This window comes from Scylla paramamosain, chromosome 27 (genome assembly GCF_035594125.1).
Source record: "Scylla paramamosain isolate STU-SP2022 chromosome 27, ASM3559412v1, whole genome shotgun sequence".
NCBI lineage: Eukaryota > Metazoa > Arthropoda > Malacostraca > Decapoda > Portunidae > Scylla > Scylla paramamosain.
The window spans coordinates 9060207-9081265 of record NC_087177.1 but is presented as its reverse complement, the minus strand read 5'-3'; the positions used below and the strand labels follow the sequence as shown (position 1 = coordinate 9081265).

At 35.5% G+C, this 21059-nt stretch overlaps 2 protein-coding genes across 45 annotated transcripts in view; one reads left to right on the top strand and one right to left on the bottom strand.

Moving 5' to 3' along the window:
- The window catches only part of LOC135114140 (endothelin-converting enzyme homolog), a 55096-nt gene extending 38728 nt beyond the window's left edge, over positions 1 to 16368 (top strand). For all 5 annotated transcript variants that reach the window (XM_064029868.1, XM_064029869.1, XM_064029871.1 and 2 more), the window contains exons 4-16: positions 381 to 593; positions 801 to 922; positions 1019 to 1174; positions 1837 to 1932; positions 2323 to 2493; positions 2611 to 2759; positions 3759 to 3981; positions 4841 to 4964; positions 5485 to 5689; positions 6316 to 6446; positions 9270 to 9416; positions 9617 to 9753; positions 10650 to 16368. In XM_064029868.1, coding sequence (XP_063885938.1) covers positions 381 to 593; positions 801 to 922; positions 1019 to 1174; positions 1837 to 1932; positions 2323 to 2493; positions 2611 to 2759; positions 3759 to 3981; positions 4841 to 4964; positions 5485 to 5689; positions 6316 to 6446; positions 9270 to 9416; positions 9617 to 9753; positions 10650 to 10826 — 2051 coding nt within the window. In that variant the 3' untranslated portion in view covers positions 10827 to 16368. The remainder of the gene's footprint in view (positions 1 to 380; positions 594 to 800; positions 923 to 1018; positions 1175 to 1836; positions 1933 to 2322; positions 2494 to 2610; positions 2760 to 3758; positions 3982 to 4840; positions 4965 to 5484; positions 5690 to 6315; positions 6447 to 9269; positions 9417 to 9616; positions 9754 to 10649) is intronic.
- LOC135114141 (uncharacterized) overlaps positions 1 to 21059 on the bottom strand; it is a 109962-nt gene that overhangs the window by 50035 nt on the left and 38868 nt on the right. For 3 of the 40 annotated variants that reach the window (XM_064029876.1, XM_064029874.1, XM_064029875.1), the window contains one exon: positions 19956 to 20441. The exons of the other annotated variants lie outside the window; for them this stretch is intronic. In XM_064029876.1, the coding sequence (XP_063885946.1) occupies positions 20317 to 20441 (125 nt within the window). In that variant the 3' untranslated portion in view covers positions 19956 to 20316. Of the gene's footprint in view, positions 1 to 19955; positions 20442 to 21059 lie in introns of those variants that run through there. 40 annotated transcript variants of the gene reach the window in all.

Sequence of the window (21059 nt, the reverse complement as noted above, 5' to 3'; positions counted from 1 at the left end):
TGATAAATAAATAAATAAATAAATAAATAAATAAAAATAAAATAATGAAATCAAAAAAATAAATTAGTAAAATAATGCCCTGGACACTAATTTGTGTGCCTGGATGGAGTTGGGCACCATACTGCATACCATAGATGAGAAATAATTCTAGAAATGTCACAGGCAATCTGATTCCATAAATAACACATCCTTAGCACCATTTTCTTATCCTGTCAGCTCCAGAATGGTAATTTTTATATCATGCAGCCAATTTGTTTCTTTCTTAAACCCTCCACCATTACATTCACTTTTCAGCTATCACAGATTTGCTTTTTTATTAGAAATTGATGACATAATTATGACTTTCTAGCATCAGCGTTTCAAAAGTGTGCATTTTCCAGGTGCAAGCAGGCTATGTCTCAGCCGCGACTGTGTGATGGTGTCTGGGGCTGTGCTCAGTAACATGAACCTCAGTGCTGATCCATGCGAGAACTTCTATGAGTATGCCTGTGGGGGATGGGTGGCCAAGAACCCTATTCCAGAAGGGAAGCCAATGTGGGGAACTCTCAATAAACTGGCAGCAGACAACAATATAATTTTACGCAGGGCTCTGGGTAAATATCTTTCTTTCTTTGTCTTGAAACATATTTTGGCAACTATTTTTCATAAGCATTTTGGTTTTCTCTACATAGGTCTGAAAAATTTTTGAATAATGGAAAAAATGTAGATGATCAGTGACCCTTATCAGGCTTATATCCTACAATCCTCATCATTGTTCCCTGATTTGAGCATCCCTACTGAAGTATTTGTGTGCCTTGCAGAATCAAATGTGACTTCCAAGAGTGAGGCGGAGCAAAAGGCTCGAATATTTTACCAGTCCTGCATGGATGTCAACAAAACTATTGAGAAACTAAAAGATACACCAGTGCAGAAGATGATAAAGGTAAAACAAAAGTACAGTAGTATTCAGTTTGAATAAGAACACACCTGATACATAATTAGAGATAGTGGTGATACTGTACTGTTTTTTATATTCCAGCAAATGGGTGGGTGGTCCATCACGGGTAATTGGTCTGCTAATGACTACAACATAACAAAGGATGTGATTCTCAGCAAAGTAGAATTTATCTCTGGTGCACTCTTCTCCTGGAGGGTCAGTGAAGACTACAAAAACTCATCCTCACATGTCTTACTGGTAAGTATCCCTACAGTCTTTCCAAATCCTGTTACATATGCATTTTTAATAATTTGATAAAGTTCTGTGACTCCTAGACACTTGATAGGATGCTGTATGAACCCCAAAATTTTTTGTTCTTACCAAAAAGAAACCCAATATTGATGCAAAGATAAATCTCCAATCCATGGTAATGAAATGCTAATGCAGTATTTCTTCCTTCACAATTTGTTTCTTTATAGCTCATGATTATGAAAATTATGGGACAGCTTCAAATTTGTGTGTTAAATTTAGTACCTACATATTCTTTTGCTTTATTTAATCTTTAATTTGTCCAACACTCAGCCATGTCATCTCAACAGCTTACAACACACTATATTTAAAAGCTGATTGTTGACTAATTTCCAGACAAACACATGATTCATATGCCAGATTCCTATGGTTTCTATATCTTGAAAGAATCATGTAGTAAAGCCTGTGAATGTTTTCCCTTCACATTACAAAGATCACATGTGAATTTGAAATTAGTAGTTTTCCCTTCACATTACAAAGATCACATGTGAATTTGAAATCAGTAGTAATATAACATAAATTTAGTATAGTGGATATTTAAAACACTGCTCATATACCTTTTCATTAGTATGTGGCTATTGCTCCCACATAACTTTTCTTTCTTTTTTCAGTTTGATGAAGGGGGTCTTTTTCTACCAGCAAGAAATTACTATCTCAATGAGTCAGAGAAAGATGTGGTCAATGCTTATGTGGACTACATCACACGGGTAATGAAATTAACGATTTTGGCAATCCTGGTTTAGAGGTAGTACTTTTTTTATACAAATTTATTGATTCATTTAAGTACTGAAGGAAAGTAATCCTACAACAGAGCAGATCTACTGTATAATTATCACCTACTCACTAAGAGTAATGGAAAATTTCTTTTGAACCTTAACTCGTGATTTTTTAACTCACTCCTCACCATTACAAAGTTATTAGACATTTTCTTTTCCATTAAGTGTGAGCTTATATAATTATTTTGTGCATTAAAAGGGACCTCTTAAATTGGATTGCTGGTAAGACATTGTCCATGATCAAACAGGCCCCTCTTGTAATGCATTATTCAATAAAAATGGGATAATTCTAACTGTGATTAATGTTAAATGATTGGACAGATTGGGGTGCTGCTGGGAGGCCAAGAGAACAAGACTCGCAAAGCAGCTCAAGGTATCGTGGATCTAGAACGGAAGCTGGCCAAGATCTCCACCCCAGATGACCAGCGCAGGGATGACAATGACCTGTACCATCCCATGACAATCAAGGAGCTTGCAGAGTTGGCCCCATTTGTATGTGTCCCTTCAAAGTGTCACTGCTTACAAATGTGCCAAACATACATATGTGTTGGTGTTGGATACTGGAATTAAAGTTATTTAGAAAATACTCAAATAAGAAATTTCTTTCAGATGGATTGGGAAACTTTCATTCTTTCTCCATTCAATGAAGTACCCAATCCCATTGGTGACAATGACAAAGTAGTTGTTTATGCCCCAGATTATCTGAAGAATCTCACAGTCATTCTCAATGAAACACAGAATTCTGACGAAGGAATCACGTAAGTATTATCTGTCTATGTTGGTCATCTTGGTATAAAAAAAAGTAAGAATGGGTTTGGGATCATTTCCATTCTTTGTAAGTCACTGAAGTACAGTAATTCCAGACCCGAAACAGTTTGTGTTCTAGTTTTTCTTTACTCTTAAAATAAGAAGTATTTATGTACATAATCTTATTTAGAAATAAAGGCAATCTAGCACTGAAACTCATCACTAAGAGTATTAATGTACAAGTGTAGAGGTAATATTATTGTGGCAATGGTCAAATCTCATCTGGACTATTTTATGCAGTTTTGGCCCCTATACTGTAGTACTACTGGAGTAAACATATGGAAGGATGTGGGATGCATAATATCCCTATCAAAAGGAAAATTAAGCTTGTAACTTTCCATTCATTAAAGAGGCATAGATAAAGAGTTGTTCTGGTTGAGGTATTAAAGTGATATTAGGGATACAAGGGGATATGGACAAGATTCTTAGGGTTAGCATTTAGGCTAAGACCAGAGACAATGGATTCTAACTTGATAAAGTTATATTAAAAAAAAAAGTTGAAATTGGCTATCAGAGCTCTAAATGATTATAACAATTATCAGATTGCTAGTGCTAAGTCAATGGGTGGCTTTTGAAGATGAACAGAAAATTTTATGGATAGGAATGATAAATGGACATAGGTATGAGTATATAATGAGTATTATCAAGGGAATGTTGCATATAAGCTTCTTGCAGCTTTCCTTTTTATATAGAAGATAGCTAAATAAGGTAAGAATCAGAGAGCCAATCAGTGCTTATTTCTAGTTCCACAGCTATCGAAATCAGATAATTTTACATTAAAACTTTTACTTTAAACAGACAGTATCAGAAGGTACTGGACTGACCTGCTCAAGCTAAGCATGGCTCTATACAAATGATATCTACTGCTTAAACTACCTTTAGAAAATAGATTTATCTGATAATTTTCAATATTATCACTTTAAAGATACTTTTTACTTGTTTTACATCAGAGATCTCCACAACTACTTGGTATGGCAAGTTGTCCAGAACTACGTTGATTTCCTGTCTCAGGATTTCCAAGAAGCAGCAAAGGTGATGGAGAAAGCCCTGATGGGGGTTGTGGGGACAGATGAAGTGTGGAGGGAGTGTGTCATGCAAACAAGTAATGCTCTGGGAAAGCCAGTAGGAGCCATGTTTGTACGGGAAGCATTCAGCAAGGACTTAAAGGATATGGTAAGTGTTGATTTTTTTGTAAAGTGATAGTTTATGAGTAATCCTTTTTTAATTCATACCATTTTCATCACACTGTTTGGTTCCATTCACTAACCAGATTTCCCAGCAATCCATATCTTCAATAACTCCAAAAGCAACTTCTCTATTGGAATCATCTTTTTAAAAGGTAAATCATATGTTCATTCAGACTGCACTTTAAACCCATATCATAAACTTGTACTTAACTAAAAAGGATCTTAAGGAGACGTATCATTCCAAGCCAATCCATGCTTTGAAAAAAAAAAAAAAAAAAAAAAAAAAGTTTGCCAGTCATCCTATGTATGAAATGATATGAATGATGAATGATGTGAATGGTATGTTGTTAGACTGGGATCTTGGGATTCATGCAGCAGGGATGAGCTACCATTTTATTTCACAGGTGCTTGTTGTGTGAATATGCTGTTATGGTAAAAGTAATGAAAGAGCATACACAAGGAGTTTTGGTAAGTCTGTTAAAGGTGAAAAGATGGAGTGTGGAATGGTAATGATGGCCAAATAAAGGATAGTCAGATGGCTTATTCATGTGGAAAGAATGGGAAGAGGTGAAATGAAGAGGAGGATCTGCAAAAGGAGTGGATAGTGTGTGTATGACAGGAGGATCCCCCAAGAAAATGAGAGGGGCAAAAGATTAAAATATCTGAGAGGGAGATAGGAAGGAAGGCTGAGAGGGGCACAGTATAAGAGGAGACTCAACAGAAATAAATGGAAATTCGTCTGCTGTGGCTGTGACAGAGTATGTTATACCAGATCATTTAGCAAACAGGAGAGTAGCTACTGATGACCAGTGTGTTTTTATATGTGATTCAACATCTCCTTACAGGCTGAAGATATGATAGACAGAGTTCGGAAATCATTTGAGGAAAACCTGCAATCTGTGACATGGATGGATGAAGAGACTCAGAGAAAAGCTATTGAGAAAGCAGTTTCTATATCAGAGATGATTGGTATGTTTATTTCATTCTTTCTTCATTGTTGTTCAATGTTTACTCACCAAGATTTTAATGACAGCATTTGTATATGTAGCAATTTAACTAGTGTGCAGCATTAGCTTTCATAATGCTTTAATATTTGGGATATTGATATAATTACTAAATGTTCACTGGGAAGGAGCATTTGAGGAAGACGGGCAACAGCAACAACCATTGCTCCCTGAAGCAAAGCTTTTCCAAACATGCTCTAGTATTATGACAAGTAAAAATCAAATTAAACACAGAAGCTGAGAGGCTTAAGTATGCCTTTTCAATATTGTTTCAATATAGCTAATTTTTTTAAGTATCTTGCTACAGGAAATATATCATATAATAGTTATGTAACTTAATAACATTTCAAACAACTAATATGTCTCACTGATATGTAGTGGTAAATAAGATGTTGGAAAATATACACTTTTGCTGACTGGAATTTTCTGTGATAAATAAAAAAATTAAAATAATGTAGATCTAAAAATATTTGTTCATCTTCCAGGATTTCCAGATTATATACTCAATCCAGATGAGCTGGATAAGGAATTTGCAGGACTGAAAATAATAAAAGATAAATACTTCCAAAATAACAAGAAAATCAGAGAGTTCACTATGAGGAAAGAGCTGGCTCGCCTCAAAAAGGCAGTCAACAAGACACGATGGGACATGTCTCCACCTACTGTTAATGCTTATTATTCACCATCCAGGTGAGATCTAAAGCAAAATTTGTATGTGCTGATGTTAATAATGCTCCTGAACTATAAACTGCATAATAATGGGTATGAGTTATTCACTGCATGTTATATGAAAATATGCCATCTCCAGTCACCAAGCCGAGAAAGATCCATTATCCTATATATACAGGTATATTTCTGTTCTGGATACTATATATAACCTCAATTAGTTTTCTGCCAAACATCATAACTGTTTTGTCCAATATTTACAACAATCCTCATCTCCATCCATATGCACACACTGAGGAGTTGGCATGCCCTACCTTGGAGCATTGTAGGAATAGAGAAATTCATCAGAAGGCATGATAATTGCCCATGAAAGGCTTTAGCTGTGAACTGAACCTCTGTCAATCTCACACCTTACTGATCTGGGCAAGATGATCACAAAGGTTCAAGTCAATTTTGGTTGGCCTTGACTATCATGAATCTGCACAGACTTCCACTCCATTTAGATCAACTTTTGGTCAGTTTCCCCTTAACAAAACACTTCCTGAGACCATTTCCTTTCTTTGTTTGATCTGAGATGCCATTTCCTATTTCTGTCTCTTCTCCAAGATTACATACATATTTAATTTTGGTACACATGTTCCTTTCTGCAGAAATGACATTGTATTTCCGGCTGGTATTCTTCAAGCACCATTTTTTGATAAGAGAAATCCAAAAGCTCTCAACTATGGAACTGTTGGTGTAGTGATGGGCCACGAATTGGTGCATGCCTTTGATGACCAAGGTGAGTGTGGTGAGGCAACAAGGAAAAGCTATACATATAAATAAATATTAGTATATGTGATTTTAATATTTTTAAATATTTTTTTTTATGTCAGCCATATATTTTGCACTTAGTGTCAGAAATAGAGTATATTTATGGGTTTAGGCTCACCTAGGTAATCTCTCTTAGAAGTACTTTACCATTACTAAACTCAAGTATTTTCTCATCCTTTTCTGATGAATGTTGGAGGAGGGATGCAGCCTTTAACCTAACCAATAACTGGCAATGTCACCTTTTACCTAGCAGCTTTACTCCCACACCTTAGGTTTGTACCTGGAACCTTGACAGGTTTCATAAAAAGGCAGCTGATTACAGGTTAATATGCAAAGTATTCAAGTAGCAGAAAATCTGCTTTTTTTTTTTTTTTGTTATAGTGATATAAAATTATAACTATATATATATATATATATATATATATATATATATATATATATATATATATATATATATATATATATATATATATATATATATATATATATATATATATATATATATATATATATGAGGGTCACTGGCCAAAAAATAAATAAATAAATAAAAAAAATAAGAGATAAATCCCACTTTGGCTCCACTCCCAAAAAAGATGTCAAAAGAATAATTGAAAACTGAAGGATAAGTGTCTTGAAACCTCCCTCTTGAAAGAGTTCAAGTCATAGAAAGGAGGCAATAGAGAAACAGGCAATGAGTTCCACAGTTTACCAGAGAAGGGGATGAATGACTGAGAATACTGGCTAACTCTTGCATTAAAGAGGTGGACAGAATAGGGGTGACAGAAAGAAGAGTCTTGTGCAGTGAGGCCATGGGAGGAGGGGAGACATGCAGTTAGCAAGATCAGAAGAGCAGTTAACATGAAAATAGCAGTAAAAGATAGTAAGAGATGCAACATTGTGGCGATAAGAAAGAGGCTGAAGACAATCAGTTAAAGGAAAGGAACTGTATGAGTGGAACTCCCTCCATTATACATGTGAACCATACTCCATACATGGGTGGATAAGGCTCCTGTACAGAGTTAGCAGCTGATGGGATGAGAAAAACTGGCGGAGATGACTCAGAATGCCTAACTTCACAAAAGTGGTTTCAGCTAGAGATCCAAAGTGGAAGTTTGGAAGTTTGGAAGTTAAATAGTCAAAGAATTTCTTAAAGTTGGAGGAGTTAGGTGAGAGGCATGCAGCACAGATAAATTTAGTTTAAGAGTGACTCAGTAGTTGTAGCCAGAAGATAGAAAATTCAGAAGATTAAAGAGTGTGGGCACAAGAGCAGGTTAAGTCATTGCACACATAAACACAACATCCAGCTTTGGATTGAAAATGAGGATAGAGAAAGTAGGAGGGAAAAGAAAAGAGGCTACTGTCAATAGCCTCGGACAGCGGTGTTTCATTGAGGAAAAGATAAGGCCTAGTAGAGGAGGTGGTGTTCTGCAGATTGAAAATTAGATCTAAGACTGCAAATGTTACAGAAGTTAATGAAGAAAAAAGAAAAAAAATTGAGGGGGGTGTCAAAACACTTAGGGTCAATACCAGAAGAGCAGTCCAACCTGGGGACAGTTGTGGTCCCCTCCTCAGATGGGGACTCTAAGGCTGGTGTAGGAATTGCCATACTGGTTTTGAATTTTGAGTGAAGGGTGTGTGTGTGTGTGTGTGTGTAATTAAGTGCATGTAGTTTTGTGTGAAGGAAGAGACTTGTTGCCTTCATTTCCAGTTACAGTTGCCTTCATGCTAACTAGATGCTTAGAAACAGTCAGTCAGCTATTTTGTTATGAACCTGAAGCTCATATAAGCTCTGGTGTAAGCTCTGGATGGATACTATAGTGGAACCAGACTAACTTGGTACTCGGGGTGTTGGATGTATCTCTCCACGGTGTTGCTACCTTAACCTCAGAATGACTTGTCCTGACAATGGCCAGCAGGGCACAGCCTGGGGTATTCATGTGTCAAGGACACTGTGGCAGCATCACCGCACAGCCTATATGTGTTGCCAAGTGTACCTGGAGATATACAGTTTCGTTGTTCCATCATCAAATTGAAAGCCATTAAAAAAACATGCAGTCGTATATAACAACTTATAATTTTGGAATAATTAAGGCAAAGGATGACAGTATGAACAAGAGAGAGAGAGGTGTTCATATGCCTGTTGACTGTGAACATGACACTAGTGTGGGACAGGAAGGATCAACACCCCAAGTACCAAGTTAGTCTGATTCCACTATAATGCTGGACTTCACTGCAACTCTATGGTCTCTGGCTCAGTCTGTAAGAGTGAATTTAAATTTTTTTTTAATGATTCCTGATTAACTGCCATAGTGTGTCCAATTATGGATGCTGCAACATTGGCAGTGACAGGATTATCAAGATCAATGAAATGTTAAAATGACATAATACAGTGAAGGAGAGTTGTACAACTTCTCCCAAAGAGAAGACAACACCGGATTCCAGTTGAAGGAATATGAGGGCTATGGTTGTGTGGATTAAGCCATGAACCACATCAAGTTGCCTTGAGACATTTTGGCAGTGAATTACATTTGGTTTTATTCCTCCCAGTGGGCCTGCCTTGTACAGTTCCTGCTGTCTAGTTTAAGTCCCTACTATAAATACATATATGGAACCTCTTCCACCACAGCAAGGTATGCAGTGCTCCACTGTGGAGGAAAGCAAATATGGGCAATATGAATTAGATACAGTATCTCTGGTGATTATTATTTTCACAGAAATATTCGTTAGTTATTTTTTTTTATTGTAAATAGAATTAGTTTGTATGAAACTTATTCAGGTCACTCATTTTCAGGGAGAAAATATGACAAAGATGGAAACCTGAATTCATGGTGGCGGAATGCAACTTCAGAAAAGTTCAATAAATTATCCACATGCTTTGAAGACCAGTACTCTTCTTACGAGTTCCTGGGAGAACATCTCAATGGAAAACTCACACTAGGTGGGTGGTGCAAACAGTCTTATGTCAGTCATTCTCCTACTTTCTGTCCACATTGCCAAACCAATACAATATTACTCGATGTCATTACCTCAATACTTCTTTTAACTTCAAATCTGCATTAATTGGGCATCTTTTTAATGTGATCTCAGTTTTTTTTTTTTTTAACTGGAAGCCAAACAAAACTGATTGATTTGATCCAGGAGAAAATATTGCTGACAATGGAGGACTGAAGGCAAGCTTCCAGGCATACAAGAAGTGGCTAGAAGAGAATGGGCCAGAGGAAGCTCTGCCAGGCATTCCATCCAACTACCAACTTTTCTTCCTTGGATTTGCTCAGGTAAATGACTGATGGTGTTCCTCCTTTAACAAGATGAAAATAATTAATTTAGCTCTTAGCTTTAAAAATCTACTATAAAAAATGGAAATACAGTCACAGTTTTTTAGATGGTGAGAGAATTTGCTTGTCCAGTGAAAGAGGAATAAAAGGACACTGATGTCAAGGTGAGCCTGGAAAGAAATAATAAGAATCAATCTTTTCCAAAGAATGAAATCTGTCCGCATGAAGATAAATCTTAGTTCATAATCTTTAATATTGTATTGAACCAAACATGGAACCCCTACAATCCTGTTTAAGGAATATTTCAATGTATTTAGTGTATTTGGAAATGCTCTGCTTTGAGGCAATACAACATGATCATCTTCACCATCATCATGGTAGATTCTAGTACTTTATTTGCCTTTACAAGGAAAGGGTGTGGTGGAAAACATTTCAAGATAGTTTCTCCATACAGTCATTATGCCACTTTGCATTTCCTCCACACATGTGGCCTTTCCTCTTTCCTTATTTTTTTTATAAAGGTTTCTAGTGAGACATGAATTCATTAGTTTCTCCATACAGTCATTATGCCACTTTGCATTTCCTCCACACATGTGGCCTTTCCTCTTTCCTTATTTTTTTATAAAGGTTTCTAGTGAGACATGAATTCATAGGTAAAAAATTTACTTATCTCTCCCCCTCTTTTCAGTGTCATCATATCCACCCACACTGTATTCACTGATTTCCTTGTTTTCATAAAGAAAACCCTCTTATTCTTTTAAGGTAACCCTATATAATACACATGGAATACTCTCCATGTCCCGGGGCTGGGCTGTAAGGTTAACCACTTAGATAAGATGCACCACAAATAACACAAGCAAAACATGCTCTCTGGACAAATATTGATCTGTTTGCAGGTGTGGTGTTCATCCATCACCAAAGAAGCTGCCCACCTGGAGATCCTGAAAGATTCGCATGTTCCAGGAGAGTTCCGTGTTTTTGGTTCGCTTACCAACTCTGAAGACTTTGGTAAAGTCTTTAGGTGTAAGAAGGGTTCAAAAATGAATCCTGCAAAAAAGTGCCAAGTCTGGTGAAGCATGTGCTTCATACATCTAGGATTGTTAGTTATGGAAGGTCTTATTAGAAATAATCAAATGGTTATCTGGGAGGAAAAATCTACATACCGTAGTTAAATTTTATAAATGCTGCAATCAGTTATGCAAAGTTGCCTGTTGCTAGGTGATGGTTTTCTGATAACCTGATTAATTTGAAACAGAAATGTGATAGCAAAACTTCATTATGATTATCAGTATTTTCTCCTGTACAATGCAAATATATCACAGTCTGAAAAGTTCCATTATTATAAACAAGTGTCTGTTTTTCAGTACCAGACAATCCTGTACAATATCGCAACAGTACAAGATGGTTTAGTCACTCACCAGCCATAATGCTAATCATTCACATGCATTACAACTTTTTCTTTTACATATGCCTGAACTTCTTTAATTTCACATCTTAATGCAGTCAATCCTTTTATGTTACTGTAAGACAGGTTTGGGACTTGGTTCAGAGTAGGAACAGGATACTGAATTACATATCAATAAATGCACCTCATAAAATATAATTTACTATGAATTTAGATACATACCATTATTTCAATTGATCACATCAAAGCAAACTTACTGAGAAAATGCTGTGTGGCATTCAAGCTGGACCCAAACATTCCTGCCAGGCTGTATATCACTTCCCATGAAATACTAACTGTATGCCACTGAGGTATATATATATATATATATATATATATATATATATATATATATATATATATATATATATATATATATATATATATATATATATATATATATATATATATATATATATATTATGTGATATGATAATTCCATGTGTTCTGTTATAACTACTTTACCGAGAAAACATCCTGAATTTTGAATGAATGGATCAAGGATTTCATTTGTAGCATTTTGGTTGACCATAAAAACAAGCATTTCTTGATCACTTTTGCTATACTGGCACTGACAGATGATGCCAAACTGCCAGCCTAGCATGGCTGGAAATGTATAAATATTCCCTCCTAAAAAGTGACATCTTGCTTATTGCTCAGAAACTTTGAAATTTCATATTAACATGCTCATGGACAGTTGGTATGTTGTATTGCTATTCTAAGTCTCAGGGTATTCATACTGAATAAAAAGAAAAGCATTCACTGCAGCAGTGCAAGCTATAGAGCTCCCACACTTACCCTCTGTATTTTCAGTAATGTTAGGGTCAGTGAGTGACTGCATGTTGATAAAAATTGTGGAAAACTAAGCACATCAGGTAAGATAAATATTTTCCTTTTCATGAATAAGAGGTTAATGAGTTATTGCTTAGCTCATACCTTGTTTAGTAGTCCCCAGTGTTAAACATAACCACTTAACTAAGAGGTGGAATATTATGCCAATGTGAAAGCAAAATAGGGTTTCTTTGATTTATGAGAAACAAATATATAGACCACGTTCACAGCATGTTAAGTGGTGAGGATTCACAAACTAAGTGGGAACAGTGCATCTGACTTCAGGGAAGTTGATTTAATGAGAGCTGAAATGTGAAATTTCTGGTTACAATCTCAATGATAGCTTACTGCCTTTTCTGTTGACTCTTAAGTTTCAAATATAAATTGGTATTATATCATTCACCAAACACTAGCTTTTGTGAAGCCTGAGTATTCATTAATGAAATAAAAAAAAAAAAAAATTGACTGGTTCTAAGCCCAGTCCCAAAAGTTGTTTTTTCCCAATTTTCAAGATCTTTTGATGAAAAGGATGTTAAAATAATATGAAGTCACACAATTATGTAGCAATCAATACATATTACATAAACACTACAGCAAACATCTCTTATGACACATGAACCATTTAGTCATTATATGTATACTTTAAAGACACCAAATGCTTTGTTCCTTAACTACTTGGATTTCCTGAGGACTCATGATTTCATTGCAGATTAAGAAAATAACACTACAATTACACATTGTGTTAGGAAGTGTGGATCAAAACGGCAGCAGACAACAGGTGCCAGTTGGTCTCTGCCTTGGCACACTGCTTTCCTTCTCATCCCTTGAACTTGCCATACAACCAAACAGTTTTTTATCATTATTAACACTATCTGCACCCCACCTTGGTGCACTGGATGTCACAACAGCTCATAAAAATAACACCCTAACACCCCACACAGTTTCTGACCACAAAATGACTATAATGGTCTTGTATGTGAATGGGGAACTGTCATCCACACAGCAGTGATTGGTGACTGACTTCCAAAAATCTTGCTTTGAGAAACAATGAACCCAGTACCTAAAAGTTAACAGTAAGAGAGAGAGAGAGAGAGAGAGAGAGAGAGAGAGAGAGAGAGAGAGAGAGAGAGAGAGAGAGAGAGAGAGAGAGAGAGAGAGAGAGAGAGAGAGAGAGAGAGAGAGAGAGAGAGAGAGAGAGAGAGAGAGAGAGAGAGAGAGAGAGAGAGAGAGAGAGAGAGAGAGAGAGATCCCCAAACTTAAGGGCCTACTGTGTTTCAGTCAACATTCACTTATGTGTGTATTTACTGTTCACCTCAGTAACATCAGTTGACAGCAAACCACTGTTTTTGTATGTATAATATTAGGATACTGAGATATTAAGGTACAACATATTAAAAAAAAAGTTGTAACCAACAAAGCAGAGCACAGTGATCAGTTCCATCATGCCTTTGTTTATAAAACAAGTAGATCTCTAAGGTCCAGGTGGTACCTTTATTTTAAGTCTGTGGTAGGTTCTGTGCACACCACCTGGTCCATAATTCACTGTAGTATGTCCATTGTACTTTAAGTGTGCCACATTTTTTTTTTTTTTCAACTAAATTTCAAAGGAATATATTCGATGTGTGTTTCAGAAGCTGACACCATTTCATATCATTCACAATCCAGTAAATCATCAATCATATCAGTGTTATTTTAAGTGGTAGCATGAATATTACTATCATATTACTTGGATCCAGATGTATCAGGCTGTTATTTTTGCTGGACTTTATCAGGTAAGTTCATTTGATAAGTCATTCATTAATTGTTGTTATTGTCATAAAATTCCACCTGTGTCCACTTAACTAGTCATTAGTAGTTATTGCATTACTTTCTTCTCTGGTCTCTACAGAACACCTCATACATTACATGGCAAGAGTGAAATCACTCATTAATGAGTGACCAGATGGTGATGATATAAGGCAGAAAAAAAATCAGTAGACTCCTTGATCTGAAATGTAATGCTAACCAAAGCACACACTTCCTACTCATCTGATGCAGTTCTTTGCCTAACTCCTTCCTCCTCCTTTTTACATATTCATATCACAAGGCTCAGCCAACTCCTTAATAATAATGTCCTGTGCATGCTATCTGACATATCACAATTTTCAAAAATAGTCACTTGTATTTTTATTTCACCCTGTGAGACATTTTATGCAGTCCTAAGGCAATTCATCTCAAATCTCAACTCTATTTAGCTGTACTGAATTCCATTCCATGTTTGTGGCTCTGAGGTATTTGTTAGTGGCTGGTGGAATAATATTGTTCGTTCTTTTAACTCACCCCAATTGAATTCCCTTTTATGAGCTTACTTTTAATATACTTTTGGCAATACTAATATTCACAGAGAACATATAGTAATATTCAAATTCTCTGGTCTTTTGGCCTTCTTCAAATCAACAGTATATTATGCCAAAACAGCACACTTTTTTTGAAGTTGTATAATCATATATAATCAAACTGAAGTAACTGATTCATTCTCCATTCAGACACAGTGAATTTGTCTATGTTTATTACAAGCTTACTATATTGCAGATAATGTGCAAAGCATCATCTAATATTTGGGCATCTTCTTTATTCTACTTAAAAATCCAGTCAAGCAAACTTGTTATAATTCACCAAAATGTCAAACTGAGCTGCTTTTTCTCCTTTCCATTTTCATTCACTTACATTGCATTTAATTATATACTAAATGATCTGATAACATTGTACTCTATTACAATTTTTCCTCAGCTCTTTATCAGGTCTTATATATGCATTATATCTTAATGAAAAGCTTTCTGTCTCTGTCACAATATCACGACACATCTATCCAACTAAGCATTCCAATTACGCTCATCACATGTTCCCATCACTTTTATTATGCATCAGTACAACTGTGACTAAGCTAAACCCATAGGCACCTTCCTCTGTTCCCATGAAAGCCTACATATCAAATACATGCAGGTATCACAATGACACAGCTTTATCTTTGAACATCATCACCTGCATCTTTGTTTACAATGTCCATTGAATACATTTCCTTCTGCCTTTGAACACCATCACCTGTATCTCTGTTTACAATGTCAACTGAATACAATTCCTTCTGCCTTTGAACACCATCACCTGCATTTTTAATTACAATGTCCACTGTATACATTTCCTTCAGCTGAATGTTTCACTACATCATATTTTATTATTTAATGTTAGAGACATTCTCACAAACATGTCAGAAATCTATACACAAGTATTTTTGTTTCTGTTTTTCTTTCTATCATGAGCTGCCCATTATAATCACTTCAACTTCAGTGTTTGGAGCAAAATGCTCACTGCCATGCAATAACCCTTTCACAACTCAAGCCTTCATCAGATCCATTTGTGAACTATTCACAGCTACATAACCAATTAAACTGATTTTTTTTTTTAACAAACTCACATTCTCATTTACTATCAGCATGCATAGCCTTGTATAATAACTTATATTTCACATCCTGTAAAATACAGTGACTGGATGAAGGTGAATGGCTATTAAAACAAATGAAAATGCCATGTACTGTAATGTGCTGTGACCGTCTTTGTAATACCAAAGAAAATATCTTTACCACAGAAAAGTTAGTGGTGTGATTTAGGATATGTTTAATTAGGGTTTTCAAAACTGCAATATCTGTTCTATTGTTCTAGTAATTTTAGTAGTGAGAGTTCAGATGTTAGGAAAATGAATATACTATTTTTGAACCTAATGGTTGGTAGGATATTCAAATGAGTAATCCTTAGGGATGTTACCTAGCTAAACTTATAAATGGCAGTGTACACTGTATACATTATTATAGTCAGACATCACTGCAAACAAGGCTGGAGTTTGGGATATGGAATGCAAACATTCAGTTCACTAACTCTATGAATTTGAAGCATGTGCTATTTTAGACAATGCCTAGATTTTGACACAACATCAGTGCCTAGTGTGTATAAGCTATGATGCTGTGTCAAGGAATGAACTGTTTTAATGTATGAACATATCTAAAATAGTCCTTAATGTTGAATGTGCTCACTTGTGTTTTAGTGTGGTCTGATTTCATCTGTTGTTACCATTACAACTCAGTAGGAAAGCTGTAACAAGTGGTGGACATCATATTTGACTCAATAATACACATGACATTTTAATATAACCTGAGGTGCTGTAGTATAGTTACTGTATTTTGATTTTCATGAGCATACAGCTTAAGGTATTGTGACAGAATATGATTGATGTCTGGCTATAATTTGACTGAATGATGTATATATTTTTGTATGTGATGCCTGCCTAAATTGCACACTTGAAAAAAGGATACCATGTTTCTTTTCCTTATGCCAAAACTTGTGTGTCTTAGTGAATATTTAGTGCTTGAATTACACAAACAGGGATCAAATACATAGTGTTGAGAAGACATATTTCAGTACAACTTTCATTTCTTATACTGAGCCTGGTTTCTGCCACATCTCAGCAGTGCTCGGGGTGTGTTAGTTTACTTGAAAGTACGTACTGTATTTTACATTCGTATACATTTCAGAATTACATAATTATGCTCTCCTTTGGGAGAAAGTTGCCATACAATTTAGTATGTATTGACGATTTCTTGTTTTTAGATGTAGATGTAAATATGGCTGTGTGTGTGTGTGTGTGTGTGTGTGTGTGTGTGTGTGTGTGTGTGTGTGTGTGTGTGTGTGTGTGTGTGTGTGTGTGTGTGTGTGTGTGTGTGTGTGTGTGTGTGTGTGTGTGTGTGTGTGTGTGTGTATTTACTTATCTAGCATTATTCAATCATAAATTCATAAGGTCCTGGCTCTACATCTATATTTATAGTCTTTCCTTTAGTTAACACTAACTCTTCATCATTATTCTCTTCTTGTACCTCATCCCAAATATCTTTAAACATTAAGTACAGTACAGTGGAACCTAGGTTACCAAACACCTCCCTTTTTCAAACAAATTTGTTTTCAAACAAAATTTTAAATTTGTTATTGTTTCAGTTGCACTACCATAATTTGATTCTAGAACAAAGTTACTTGATTTTAAATATTTAAAGACAAAGCAAAAGCTGCCTTTTATTACTAATTTATAGTTTCTATAAATATCTACTTTGTTTTTATATATTTGGAGGAGAGACAGAGAGTGTAAGACAGTAATTCAAGCTTTGAAATAAGGTAAATGTGATCCCATTGAAAAGCCTTGATGTAAACAATGTTCAGTGTTCAGGAGTAATCCAGAATCACCTGTGGCTCTCTCGATGACCCCAACGCCATCACTACTGCACAACTGCATTTTCCCCCTAGCTTTTCCCAACAGCAAGATGTCTAAGTGTTATGATCACCTTCCTTTTGCCAGTAAGTGGGTTGGTCCTCTCGTGTCCCTCTGTAAAGCTTCCCTCACCAGGTTGGTGAGAAAGAGAATACCTGCACAATCTAAATAGTATCTACTGATGAGTTCTGTGTCACTAGGTTCATTCAATATATCCTTTCTGGACAAATAATTTATGAGCTGGAGATGTTGTGAAGCAACCATCTTGGCTGTGGGAGCATCTGTCATAAGCCACTAAGGGTAAACTGGTGTCTGGGAACAGATTAATCCATTTTACATTGATTTCAATGGGGGAAAATAGTTTTGGTTTTGAACATTTTGGATTTTGAATGGCATTCAGGAATGAATTAAGTAAAAAAAAATTGAGGTTCCACTGTATTTCAAATAAGTACTTATTTGAGGGAAAACTAAACTTCAATGCTGTTCAAACATCTTCCCTTTATCAGTTCAATTTTTTTACATGATTCTTCCAGTTTATTTGTCAACTGACATGCTCCTTAAAGAAGTGTGACAAACAACACAGATGTTGAAACAGAGTTATCACATTTCTCAATTTACAAAGAAAGCCTAGATTATCAGCACATTAACAATTTGCTTCTTAAATGAACCATAAATGTTTCTTAAGGAAATACTGTATTCTCACAACAATGCATGACAATTATGGCCATGTTGCCTGTGCCTAAATCTACTATAAAGAGTGAAGTGTCATCCATAGCAAGGGGAGAGCAACCAATGATTGGGTGAACAACCATCTCTCACAGTTTTTGTATTGCAAGTTAGTTCCTCCAACTCTGGCAATGTCTTAGTTACAATTCTAAGTATTCTTTATAACATCATTACATATTTTTAAAGTGAGAGGATCACATTATTTCTGTACGTACACTTACCTAGCTGTATTTTCATGTGTAGTATACAGAGCTTTGTTTATGTGGTCCTATATCTATATTTGTTCATTTTTTCCTTTGCCTGATATACCAGTGCTCCCCTTGCATCACTTCTAGTCCATTGTAGATATCTGTATTCTCTAAGATGCTGTCTTTCATTATCATTACTATTATTTGTTATTTGTTCCTTAACTTTTCTTGAATCATCTTAATCTAAACTCTCTTTATTCCTATAATATCTTTCTGATTTATTTTTTCTTTGTCAATTCAGGTCTGCAATCTCTCTTCTTTCTTTAGGTCAAGGTACCTATTTCAACCATTTCTTTTAGCTCCTCACTCTGGCACTATCTTTGCTGCTACTTTATGAATTTTTACTAGTTTATTTATTTATTCTTTACTGTTATTTATTTACTTATTTATTTATTTATTTATTGCGGGGACCGTGTGTGTGTGTGTGTGTGTGTGTGTGTGTGTGTGTGTGTGTGTGTGTGTGTGTGTGTGTGTGTGTGTGTGTGTGTGTGTGTGTGTGTGTGTGTTTCATGTTCATCTATTGGTCCATTCTTGTTTCCTTTAAGTATTGTGGTGGTGTAATGGATAGAGCACTAGGATAGAGTCCACTGTGGACTGTTTGCACACCCACTGGCCCAGTATGGCTTGAGAGGGATTGACTGCTGTCTGAGGTGGACACCTGACATCAATCCAGCTAAGCTATTCCTCCATCTTGCTCGGTAAATGAAGGCCCAAGATGATGCAGACAACAGAACTGAGATAACTGGATAATGCACTGACCGATTGTATCACAGGACTGAAAGTGAGTAATGGTTGCAGGTTCACTGGCCTTCAAGACAAGAATGAAAACTACAACTATACCTCTCAGTGAATGCCCTCCACTTTTACCTTACAAGGGTGCTACAGATTGCTAACAAGGCTTTACTCTGTATTTCCTTTGCACTTAATGGACAATCCTCATTATACTCTTGCTATGTTGCTATATGAAACTGGTGTTGCTTTAGTGTTGTGGATAGTAATGGACAACAATATTGCCTATGAACCTTTGATTGGATCAGTTGCAGATATAAACTGTGAAGCAGCTGTTATTCTACCAATCCTCAAAGGATAGGTTGATAATTATCAAGTCTATTAACTGGTAGCATTGAAGATCCAGACCTCTATTCCAGGCCCACTGTGGACTTTGAGGTTAAAGAAATAATAAGCAATGAGACCATTCCCCCACAAGAAAATATTGATCATATTTATCTACTTTTATATGGAGCTAAGAAAGATACAGCAATCATGCAGTTGCAGAAGAAATGTTGTAAAGCATTATCTACACCTGTTGTAATCTGGTATTAAGTTATTAATGTATGGAGTTGTTTTGAACCCTCATGAAGATATTCTGTTCAGTGTATGTGTTATCTGTGTATGTATCACAAAAATTAAACTAACTTGAATTATAAAGAAAATTTTCACACACAAAAAACTTTACATATTACCTAATACATAGTATATCTTTAGTCAAAAAGATACATTTCTTTGCAAATGGGTTTCAGATAGTATGGAGAGAGAGAGAGAGAGAGAGAGAGAGAGGAGAGAGAGAGAGAGAGAGAGAGAGAGAGAGAGAGAGAGAGAGAGAGAGAGAGAGAGAGAGAGAGAGAGAGGAGAGAGAGAGAGAGGAGAGAGAGAGAGAGAGGAGAGAGAGAGAGAGAAATTCAAGTATATTTTACATTTTCAAAGCTGCAGAAAATGCTTCATAAGAACCAAATTAAAGTATAATATCCTACATTAGACTAATCATAACAAATAAATATATACTGTGTAGGAAAAAAAACAAAAGATAAATAATGCTAATGATAACAATTTTAATAAAACAGAGCATTATGAAATTATATTATTATTATTATTATTATTATTATTATTATTATTATTAATATTATTGCCATGATAATAATAATAATAATAATAATAATAAACATTATTATTATTATTATCATTACCATCATCATCATCATTACTGTCACTATCACTGCTGTCATTGCTATCACATTCTTAAAAGTTCTTCAGTAACACAGGCAGTATGCCTCCAGGATTTCACACTGAAATAGTGGATGTTTGTTGCAAACCAATCTCTCTTTAGGGCACAGTGGTACTGGTGCTGTCTCCCAAGGCCAAACTTGTACTCTTCCTGTCAACATAAATGATTGCTAGCACTTTACTATGAGCAAACATTTATGACTTTAATTAATTTTATTAACTATTACATGATGAATATTTAAATACTTTGCTCTTTAATGCAAAAGTAAGTAACAGACTACTGTGTTGAGGAGAGAAAAAAATTATTGTAATTTTGCATATTTACTGTGACTCATCTCATGCCTGCATTTATGGCCTGTTCAGAGTACAAAGATTAAAACTGATATCTTCAAATTAAATTAAATCTTCAGCAGTGTTTTGCTACAAATTTCCCATTAGTGGTAAAGAGAACATGTCAGGCACACATCAGCATTAATACCTGATCTGACATCATAGAATCATCTGCACTTCAGACCTGACCAAAAATATAAATTACTTTTGTTTCAGATTCCACAGGTTGATAATATATTTATTTGATATGAATTAATGTAAAAATGTAATGGCAAATGCTGTACTGCAGAGGAGTGTGTTAATTATCATGCACAACTGGAAGCAGTAACATGTGATAGTTACAATACATAAGCTTTATCTATCATGTGTATTTTTTGCCAGTTCCCATACACCTTTGTGATTACCAATTTACTGAAAGTGGATTCATCAAAAAATTTTG